We start from the raw sequence: 11,266 nt of genomic DNA on the forward strand, positions 1-11,266 counted from the left end.
GATGCACGTGTGACTAAGGGTGCAGACCTGGATTATGCAGGTGGGCCCAGCCTCATCAAATCATTAGAAGCGGACACCCTTTCCTGGCCAGGTCAGAGAGGTGCAGTGTGAGGACTCGGCCCTGTTGCTGGCTTGGGAGGTGAACTGAGGTGCCATGAGCTGGGGAATGCAGCATCCGCCAAAAGCTGGAAATGGCCTTCAGATGACAGCCAAGCCAGCAAGAAAAGGGGACCCTCAGTACAGCAAGGAGGAGTAATTCTGTCAACACCTGAAAGAATAGGAAAGGGCCCTCGAGAGCTTCCCGAAAGGAGGGCAGTGTGCCTACACCTGGATCTCAGCCCAGGGGGACCTGAACCACACTTCTGCCCTCCGGAACGTGACATGATATATACATGCATGGTGTTTAAGCCACTCAGTTTGTGATCCTGTGTGATCATTCTGGCAGCAGAGGAAATCAGTACATCACAGTGCTGGCAAGGATGTGGGAAACAGGCTTCCCCACCTTCCTCTCCTACAGTGGGCATGGAATGGGAGCAGCCTCCCCGGCGGCTGATTACAGTCATTCATGGCCTTGGTGCCAACAGCCCCTCTAGCAGCTTGTGTGTTAGCCTAGAATCACCTCTAGTAAAGGTGGAGGTTGCAGCCTTGTTTGTAACAGTAAGTGGAAAAGGAGGGACACAGCACTGCTCAAGTGGGGCCTCCCTCCCCCCACCCCAGCTGGAAGGAAGAGCAGAGGGAGGTCTGTGCTGATGTTAGTGAGAAAAAGGAAGGCATAGAATCATGTTTTGCTTTTTTTTTTTTTTTTTTAATTCATGATAAGTATATACACAAGCTTTTATATGCAAGGAATATTTTTGGAAAAGATACAGGGAAACACTTGCAGTGGCTGGGTGGGAGATGGATGTACCTTTCCTTGTGCCCTTTCGCGTGCCTGCAGAACTCAGTTCTAGTGTGTGTGGGTGCGTGATGTGCTCACTATGTGATTTTGGGCGGTGAGGGGGCCTTCCTCAGGACGCGGGCTCCGCTGTCTTGCCAGCCCACTGAAACCTGCATCTGCTGGGGGTTGTTGAGCTGCAAGAGCTCTTTATCTCTTCTGGAGCCGAGCCCTTCACTGGGCATGCTTTGTCAGCACGTGCTCCGGGCTGAGGTTTGCTTCTTGTAGTAAGCAGAAGTTCTTAATCTTCATGAAGCCTAGTTTGTCAGTTATTTTTTCTTAGGTGGTTACTGCTTTGGGGGTCCTGAGAAATCTTTGTCTACCCTAGGGTTGCAGAGATATTCTCCTGTGTCTTCTAAAAGACTTTGAATTTTTGCTTTCATATTTAGGCCTGTGATTGATGTTAGGAATGAATATATATATATATATATATATATATATATATATATATATATATATATATATGTATGTATGTGTATATATATATATATATATTTTTTTTTTTTTTAAGTAAGCTCTGTGCCCAACGTGGGGCTCAAGCTCATGACCCCGAGACTGAGAGTCACATGCTGTACTGACTGAGCCAGCCACAGGCCAAGTCTGACTGATTTTAAATTAATTTTTGAGTATGCTCTGATGTTTGGTGTAAATGGAATCATGCAGTCTGTGTTTTCTGTGACTCCACTCCCTGTGGTCTGAGCTGCTTCACTTCCTGTGGTCTGAGCTGCTATTTGTTGGGTGCACTGAGGCTACAGTTGGCTCGTTTCTGTTACTCCTGAGTTTTTCGTTCTGCTCCTTTGACTCTTGGAAGACACTGGTGTCCCTACTCCTGAGTTTTTCGTTCTGCTCCTTTGACTCTTGGAAGACACTGGTGTCCCTGTAACATTGGATTACATGACCTGCACCTTTGTGTGGCGTCTCCTTTCTGTAAAATGTGATAATAGCACCTTCCCCATGAGGTCGTTGTGATTGCACAGAGTAGTGCCGCATGGAAACACATGGATGAGAGCAGGGCCTGGCTCACAGTGAGCAGCAGACAAGGGATGGAGTGGCTTGGTCAGCAGGTGTGCACACGTGAGACTGTCAAACAAAGGCCGTCGCTTCTGAGACTGGGCTGGGCCCAGAACTCCCTGGTACTGTCAGATGCCAGTTCCGCTGGTTGGTGGGCATGTCCGCGGGGTAGCCTCTCCTAGCTTCCGTCTGCATTCTCTGATGCCTGCGAGAGCTGAGCACAGGTGCTGCATCTCCTCTTTCACCTGCTGCCTCCTCTTGTCTGCTGGCCCAGGGTTTCTGTGTTCCAGACACACGGATCCTTGGGGCCTTGTGGCATCTCTCTTCTCCCACTTTGTCACTTTTTGGTGTCTTGGGATGAACTCTAAAGGTCTTGTTAATGTAGCTAAATCGATTGGATTACTGTGTGCAGGCATTCCTCGGAGATACTGCGGGTTGGGTTCCAGACCCCCAAGACACTATCACAATACACAGAGGCAAATGAAGTTGTTGGTTTCCCAGTGCATGTAAGAGTGGTGTTTACACTATACTGTAGTCTGTTAAGTGTACAATAGTATTATGTCTAAAAAAACAATGTATATACCTTAATTAAAAATACTTTATTATTGGGGCACCTGGGTGATGATGTAGTTAACGTCCGACTCTTGATTTTGGCCCAAGTCATGCTGTCAGGATCGTGAGATCGAGTCCCGCGTTGGGCTCCACACTGGGCGTGGAGCCTGCTCAAGATCCTCTCTCTCTCTCCCCCTCCCCTGCTCTCTAAAACAAACAAACAACAACAACAAAAAAACCCCAAAGATTTCATTACTAAAAAAATGCTAACCATTATCTCATTTTTCAGCAAATCATAATCTTTTGCTGATGGAATGTCCTGCCTCCATGGTGCTGGCTGCTGACCCATCAGGGTGGTGGCCGCTGACGGCTGGGGTGGCTGTGGCAGTTTCTTAAGACAACAGTGAAGTTTGCTGTATCGATTGGCTGTTCCTTTCATGAACAGTTTCTCTGTATGTAGCACACAATGCTGTTTGATAGCATTTGACACACAGTAGGACTTCTTTCAGAATTGGAATCAGTCCTCTCAAATGCTGCCACTGCTTTGTCAGCTCATTTTCTGTAATATTCTAAACATTTGTGGTCATTTCAGCAATCTTCAGAGCATCTTCACCAGGAGTAGATTCCAGCTCAAGAAACCATGCTCTTTCCTCATCCATTAGAAGCAACTCATCCGTTCAAGTTTTAGCATGAGATTGGAGCAAGTCAGTCCCATTCTCAGGCTCCACTTCTGATTTCAGCTCTCTTGCAGTTTCCATCACACCTGTGGTTACTTCCTCCACAGAAGTCTTGAACCCTCAAAGTCATCCATGAGGGTTGGACTCCACTTCTTCCAAACTCCTGTTCATTTTGGTATTTTGACCTCTTCCCCTGAGTCATAGATGTTCTTAATGGCGTCTAGAATGGTAAACCCTTTCCAGAAGGTTTTCAATTTACTTTGCCGCGATGTATCAGGAATCACTGTCTATGGCAGCTGTAGCCTTACAAAATGTACTTCTTAAAGAATAGGACTTGGAAGTTGGTCCATGGGCTGCAGAATGGATGTGGTGTCAGCAGGCATGCAAACAACATTCATCTCACTCCTTGTCGCCATCAGAGCTCTTGGGTGACCATGTGCATTGTCAACGAGCAGTAAGACTTTGAAAGGAATCTTTTTTCCTGAGCAGTAAGTCTCAACAGTAGGCTTAAAATAGTCTGTAAACCATGTTGCAAACTGATGTGCTGTCATCAGGCTTTGTTGTTCCATTTCTAGAGCACAGGCAGAGTCGATTTAGCATAATTCTTAAGGGCCCTAGGATTTTCCATATGGTAAATGAGCATCAGCTTCAACTTAGTCACCAGCTGCATTTAGCCCCCAACAAGAGTCAGCCAGTCCTTTGAAGCTTTGAAGCCAGGCATTGACTTCTCTCTATGAAAGTCCTGGATGGCATCTTTTTCCAGTAGAAGGCTCTTTGGTCTACATTGAAAATCTGTTGTGTTGCCATCTTCATGAATTATCTCAGCTGCATCTTCTGGATCCCTTGTTGTGGCTTCTACATCAGCACCTGCTGCTTCACCTTGCACTTTTATGTTATGAAGTTGGCTTCTTTCCTTAAACCTCATGAGCCAACCTCTTCCGGCTTCAGACTTTCCTTCTGCAGCTTCCCCACTTCTCTGAGCCTTCACAGAAGTGAAAAGAGTTAGGGCCTTGCTCTGGACTAGGCTTTGGCTTAAAGGAATATGGTGGTTTAATCTATCCAGACCACTCAGACTTAGTCCACATCAGCAACAAGGCGGGTTCGCTTTCTTATCACCCGTGTTTGTTCACTGGACTAGCGCTCTAATTTCCTTCAAGAACTTTCTTTGCCTTCACAGCTTGGCTAAGTGTTTGGCCCAAGAGGCGGAGCTTTCAGTCTGTCTTGGTTTTGGGCATGACTTCCTAAGTGTAAATCATTTCTAGCTTTTGATATAAAGTGAGAGTACTCGCTTCGGCAGCACATATACTAAAATTGATATAAAGTGAGAGGTGTGTGACTCTTCCTTTTACTTGAACACGTAGAGGCCATTGTAAGGTTCTCATTTGGCCTGATTTCAACACTGTTGTGTCTCAGGGAACAGGGAGGCCCAAGGAGAGGAGAGAGACAGGGGAATGGCTGGGCAGTGGACACACACAGTATCAGTGAAGTTTGCCGTCTTATATGGTTGCGGTTTGTGGCACCCCAAAGCAGTCACGTAGTAACATCGAGAATCACTAATCACAGATCACCATAACAAATAATTAAAAAATCTGAAATATTATGAGAATTACCAAAATGTGACATAGAGACAGACACAAGGTGAGCAAATGCTGTTGGAAAATGGCACCAGTAGACTTGCTTAGTGCAGGGCTGCCACAGTTCAATTCGTAAAAAACAGTATCTGTGACGTGTGGTAAAGCTAAGAACACAAAAGGGAGGTATGCCTTTATTGATCTTAAGCTCGGTGTGTTTTATTTGATAAATCCTTCAGCACTCTGCCCCCCATGAGATGGTAGAGTAGAATACCTCCCCTGGATCAGGAGCAAATCTTATTTCATGAATGTCATGGGTTTCAGCCATGTGACAGCCACTTGGGTAGGTGGGCATGGCCATGGATGGGCTCGTGGTCTCGTGGTCAACTGCACCCCATGCACCAGAGGAGGCAGAGGGAGGGTGAGCACTGGGTACCTTGCTGGCCTTAGGAGCAGGTAGGAGATGGCATGGGGTGAGAACTTTGATGTCACCGACTCCACTGGCTTTTGGGAGGGAGAGGCCCAGAGTGGGCTGGAACAGGGAGAAGGGCAGAGGTCTGACAAGTGGCTCTTGTTTTGTAGATCCGGAACATGGTGGCGGTGCTGGAAGTCATCTCCAGCCTGGAGAAATACCCCATTACCAAAGAGGCATTGGAGGTGAGTGTCCCCAGGACCCAACATTGGGAAGAGCAGGGTAGGCAGGGCCTTGGCTTCCCCAACCTGAGTCCTTCCTGGCTTCTTGGAGCCTTTGCTCTCACAGGCCAGGTGAGGACTTAGTAGTGCTGAGTGAGGGGTGTACATACCCTCCTGGCCTAGGCTGTGCCGAAAGCAACATCTTCCTATGGTCACTGCAGGAATTGGGTAGCTCTAGTCCCAGGGCTGGGATGCCTGTCTGGGGGGAGGAGGGGGAGAGGCTCCAGTGAGAGGGATGCGGGCTCAGGTCTTCCATTTGCTGTGCCTTTGCTGTGTGTGCTTTCACCCAAAGAGCTTCCCTGGCACAGTGTCTCTGCCCTGGCCTTGACGGTCCACAGCCTCTAGGTGCCAGGAGCCTGCGGGATGGTGCTTCTGAAGATGCCGCCCCTGGCCCCTGGCCCTGGGACCCTGAAGTTTGAGGACTAGATTTCAGAAGTTAGATGTCACAAAGGACCCCAAATGCCCATGGGTTTTGTTACCCAGGAACTCTGTGGTTTAAGGGGCAGTGGGATTAATCCAAAGACCAGGGGGCTCTCAGCTCCATTTTCATGGGGGACTTGCTGTCCCAAAGGCATGTCATCATCTCTCTCTCATTGTAGGAAACTCGACTTGGGAAGCTCATCAACGACGTCCGCAAGAAAACGAAGAACGAGGAGCTCGCCAAGCGGGCCAAGAAGCTGCTGCGGAGCTGGCAGAAGCTCATTGAGCCTGTGCACCAGAATGAGGCGGCGCTGCGAGGGCTGGCGGGCAGCACCGGCTCTGCCAACGGGGGTGCTCACAACTGCCGGCCGGAGGGGGGAGCGGCCGGCGCGCCCAAGAGCATCCATGAGCTGAAGAACCGCAATGACATCCAGAGGCTGCCTGGACAGCGGCTGGACAGGCTGGGTAGCCGCAAGCGCCGGGGAGATCAGCGTGACCTCGGCCACCCTGGGCCACCTCCCAAGGTCTCCAAAACCAGCCACGACTCCCTGGTACCCAACTCATCCCCCCTCCCCACCAACGGCATCGGCGGGAGCCCCGAGAGCTTCCCTGGCACCCTGGACGGCAGCGGGCACGCGGGCCCCGAGGGCAGCCGCCTGGAGCACGGCGAGAGCGACAAACACGGTGGCAAGATTCCCGTGAACGCCGTGCGGCCGCACACCAGCTCCCCAGGCCTGGGCAAGCCCCCGGGCCCCTGCTTGCAGACCAAGGCCACAGTGCTGCAGCAGCTGGACCGGGTGGGTGAGACTCCGGGGCCCCCCCACCCCAAGGGGCCGCCTCGCTGCTCTTTCAGTCCCCGGAACTCACGGCACGAGGGCTCCTTTGCCCGGCAGCGGAGCCCGTACACACCCAAGGGCTCCGTGCCCAGCCCCTCTCCACGGCCCCAGGCGCTCGATGCCACACAGGTGCCATCGCCGCTTCCGCTGGCCCAGCCGTCCACACCACCCGTGAGGCGGCTCGAGCTGCTGCCCAGTGCTGAGAGCCCGGTGCGCTGGCTGGAGCAGCCTGAGGGCCACCAGCGGCTGGCGGGGCAGGGCTGCAAGGGGGGGCTGCCCCCGGCCGAGCCCCTCCTTCCCCGGGCGGGCTTTTCCCCGGACTCCTCCAAGGCGGACAGCGACGCTGCCTCGTCTGGTGGCTCGGACAGCAAAAAGAAGAAGAGGTACCGGCCTCGTGACTACACGGTGAACTTGGATGGGCAGGTGGCGGAGGCGGGTGTCAAGCCCGTCCGGTTAAAAGAGCGGAAGCTCACCTTTGACCCCATGACCAGACAGATCAAACCTCTGACCCAGAAAGAGCCAGTGCGGGCTGACAGCCCCGTGCACACAGAACAGCCCAGGACAGAGCTGGACAAGCCCGAGGCCAAGGCCAGCGTCCAGAGCCCTTTTGAACAGACGAACTGGAAGGAACTGTCGCGCAACGAGATCATCCAGTCCTACCTGAGCCGGCAGAGCAGCCTGCTCTCGTCGTCAGGCGCACAGACCCCAGGGGCTCACCACTTCATGTCTGAGTACCTGAAGCAGGAGGAGAGCACCCGGCGCGGGGCCCGGAAGCCACATGTGCTGGTGCCTCACAGCGCGCCCACGGACCTCCCGGGGCTGAACCGCGAGGTCACGCAGGACGATCTGGACAGAATCCAGGCCCACCAGTGGCCAGGGGTGAACGGGTGTCAGGACACACAGGGTAACTGGTATGACTGGACGCAGTGCATATCGCTCGACCCGCATGGGGACGACGGGCGGTTGAACATTCTGCCTTATGTCTGCTTGGACTGAGCAGCCTGTCGGCCTTTAAGTGCATTCCCACCTTGCAGTTAGCGTTGGCAGGCGGGCAGCCTCCAGCGGTTGGGAATCCGGGGAGTCCGGCCCAGGGTGGGAGGGAGGGGGCGGGAGTCTTGAGGTCTCTCCGTGCTCTTCCCTCAAAATTCTCCTTCTTTTGTGAAATGCTGCTACCAGTTTACTAACAAAATTGCAAAGGAAGGACCGTGTGGAAGGAAGGCCGGCAAAGTGAGTTCAGAACTCTATAGCAAACCAGCTATAAAAAGCGTTAGTTCCCCACCCCGGAAGAGGTGCGGACATTTCCCAGCACCCGTGAGCTGGGACCTCAGTGGCAGGCAGGCACAGAAAACCTGGGGGAGAGGTTACCTTTAAACAGCAACAGAAGCACGCAGCTCATCTCTTTGCATTTTCCTTGTTTAAATTTGGCCCTGAGTGTCTGAGGCAGGGGGTGTGCCTACACCGCGGCCTGTTTGCACCCCAGCCGGCAGCCAGTATGACCTACGCTCCGTGGGCGTCCACACATTCTCATCTGGTTTTGGTTAAAACCCAGTTTTGGAAAAAATGCTGCAAAAATCTAAGTTTTCTAGTTTATTTTATCCCCCTCTTCCATCTGACCACCAGCCAAATAATTTTCCTTTCTCCCTTTTCAAAGTGTCCCCCCCCTTGCCCTTCCTGCGCATATCTTGAAAATTTCACCTTTCTAGAGTCCCCTCCCAAAAAAACACAAAAGTAACCGCGGGTGCTACTGGTGTGTAAGCTGTACTGTTGGGCAAGAGGAGACCTGTCTGTACGCTGGAAACACTCATAACCATTCCTTTAGATTCGTTTGCCTTATGGTTATTTGTCATAAACGCGATTTGCAAAAACAAGGAGCCTTAGTGAATGTACAGTACCTAGACTTCTGTGTTCTCAAGACGCAGAAGGGAGCAACTTTGCTATTTGGTCCAGTAAGTGGACACCTTGTGATATAAATGTGGAAATAAAAAAAAAAAAACCATTTGCACAAACCAGTCTCAGAATCGTTACTAATTTGGTCCCTTACGGTCATATCAGCCTTTCGTGTCTGAGGTTTGGGCTCCATTGCCAGACTGCAGGGAGGTGGGCAGGGCAAAGTGGCCAAGGCAGCCTATTAGTGTTCTGCATGAAAACTGACCCCCACCTGCCTTTCACTCATTCAGGGCCATGTTGCCTGTTCCACCTCCGGGGTCTCTTACTAGCTTTGGGTGACAGAGACTGAAGGTCCACATGAAGAAACGTTACCCCATCTGCCCCAGAGAAAGAAGCCCTCCAAAGGGGTTCCATGTCCCAGGTCTTGGTAACCTTGTTTTACCCCACAAAGTATCTAGCTTTTACAGGGCATGGCCCAGAGCCCCATCTGGCAGTGCACCCCTTGGCTCTGCCAGGCTGCTAGCTCCCCATGCAGGCCTGGGGCTGTCTCAGTATCCGGCAGGTGCTATTTTTAAAAAATAACTTTCTGCCTTGACTATAAAAGTGATAATACTTCCTTCTCCCTCATCCCTGAAACTGTCAGCTAAGACTATGGTTTTCAAAATTTGTCAGTACAGAATAGGTCATGTTGGATGTACCTACTTCATTTCACAGATGAGGAAGCAGCTTACCCCTTAAGAGGGGTCTCAGGACACCTGGGTGGCTCAGTCGGTTAAGCGTCTGCCTTCAGCTCAGGTCATCATCCCAGGGTCCTGGGATCAAGCCCCGCGTCTTTTTCTCCCTCTGCCTGGCACACCCTCTGCTTGTGTGCTCTCACGCTCGCTCGCTCTCTGACAAATACAATCTTAAAAAAAAAAAAGAGGGACAGTCGCATAGGGCGAGCCAGGGGATCCAGAACCATTGAGTCAGCCCAGAACCACAATTTCAGAAGCAGCAGGGATTTCTGATACGGTGTTGGTGCAAGACACACCCACCCTAAGATAAGGGCAGTGGATGAAGTGGCTTTGAGGACAGGCTGAGGTTTGACTCTGGACCTGCCATCTATGAGCTGTATGGCTCTAAGATAATCACTTCACTCCTATACACATGTCTCTATCTGGGAAATGAAAGTGCTTACTCCAGAGCTGTGAGGGTAAGTTAAACAGAGTTTAAGCCAAAAAAAAAGAGGGGGGGAGTATGTCCGTAGAACCCTTTGTGCTATGGAGTAACTACTTTCCTAAACCCACTGTGCCTGTATTGTGGGCCAGCCCTGCTGCTGTGTGGGTGTCCCCAGGAAGTGACTTACTCTGTGACAAGGAGTCGTAAGTACAGCTGAAAGATACTAGGGTACAGTTTGGCATCTTATTTTTTTTTTTAAGATTTTATTTATTTATTTGACGGAGACAGCGAGAGAAGGAACACAAGCAGGGGGAGTGGGGGTGGGAGAGGGAGAAGCAGGCTTCCCACAGAGCAGAGAGCGCGATGTGGGGTTTTGATCCCAGGACACCGGGATCATGACCTGAGCCGAAGGCAGAAGCTTAACGACTGAGCCACCGAAGCACCCCAAAGTTGGCATCTTAGGAGCATCTCCTTTTCTCACACCTGGGCTTTAGGACAAGTCCCTGCTCCCTGCCCCCACCTGCAGGACCACTTCTGTGTCGAAGTACCCAGTAAGCCCCAGCATAAAGATACTGCCTGCTTTTGAGAACGCAAAATTAAGCTAAGATTTCCCTCCCACATTTTGGAAATCAGTGGGTTGCCACTTTCTAATATGCCAAGTAAAGACGTTGTAAAAGGGCATCTTAACCCCCCCCGCCCCAAAAAAGTTGTCAGTACATGATTTTTGGAACAAATCAAAGTCCTTTAGTATAAAACCATCTTGCTGAAAACACCATCTTGTCTTCCTCCGCTGGGGTCTGGGGCTGATCTCTCTTGGCCTTGGGCATCAGCAGTCAGGGCCCGGCAACCTCTCCCGCCTGCAAGAGCCCTGGAGACAGGTGCGGGAGTAGGCTACCATGGCCACGGCTCCCGAATTGACCAGGAGACCTAAGCCAAGTCGCCTCCCTTCTCTGGGCTTCGGTCTGTCCGTCTGTGAAATGGAGATGATCATACACCTACCGCACAGCACACGTCGCAGTGGTTCCCAGAACGAGCCCCCAGAGACCGGGCGCTCCGGGCTAGCCCTTCTGTTGGGAGTCCGGCCATGGAAGTCCCTCCGGTGTTTTTGCAGAAAAAAATTAGCCTATGAAAAGCTTTTCACAATTTGGTTTCTTTCCGGAAAGGTCTGGTCTTTTATCCTTGCTGTCCGCCGTCGCCCGCCCATCAGGAGTATGGTTGGAGGGCGCCGATGTAGCGTGGGAATCGAGGTCTGACTCCCGAGCTCGATGGCCCGCTCACAGACGCCGACGAGACAGGGCCTTTGCACTTCTGCCTACTCAGCTCGAGCCGCGGCTCCACTCAGCGCCGGGGAAGCCCCGCTAGGCAGGGCGCCGCTTCCCCACCTTCCGCTTCCGCGATAGGCACCGCCCCGGCCGGAAGGCCACCAGAGGGGCGGGGCCTGCGCCCGCTACGTGGTGGCGGGCGCGTCGGCCGGCGCGAGGCGGTGACGCGAGGCAGTACCGACCAATGGGGAGAGGCGTTGGCCGG

At 52.0% G+C, this 11,266-nt stretch overlaps 1 protein-coding gene across 1 annotated transcript in view; it reads left to right on the forward strand.

Moving 5' to 3' along the window:
• MED26 (mediator complex subunit 26) overlaps positions 1-8,700 on the forward strand; it is a 53,097-nt gene extending 44,397 nt beyond the window's left edge. The window contains exons 2-3 of the mRNA XM_028087132.2: positions 5,328-5,402; positions 6,038-8,700. Of these exons, the coding sequence (XP_027942933.2) occupies positions 5,328-5,402; positions 6,038-7,690 (1,728 nt within the window). The 3' untranslated portion in view covers positions 7,691-8,700. The remainder of the gene's footprint in view (positions 1-5,327; positions 5,403-6,037) is intronic.
• Positions 8,701-11,266: the final 2,566 nt, after the last annotated feature.

Source organism: Eumetopias jubatus, unplaced genomic scaffold (assembly GCF_037043125.1).
Source record: "Eumetopias jubatus isolate StellerSeaLion01/CBP00866 unplaced genomic scaffold, mEumJub1_p1.0 scaffold_1, whole genome shotgun sequence".
NCBI lineage: Eukaryota > Metazoa > Chordata > Mammalia > Carnivora > Otariidae > Eumetopias > Eumetopias jubatus.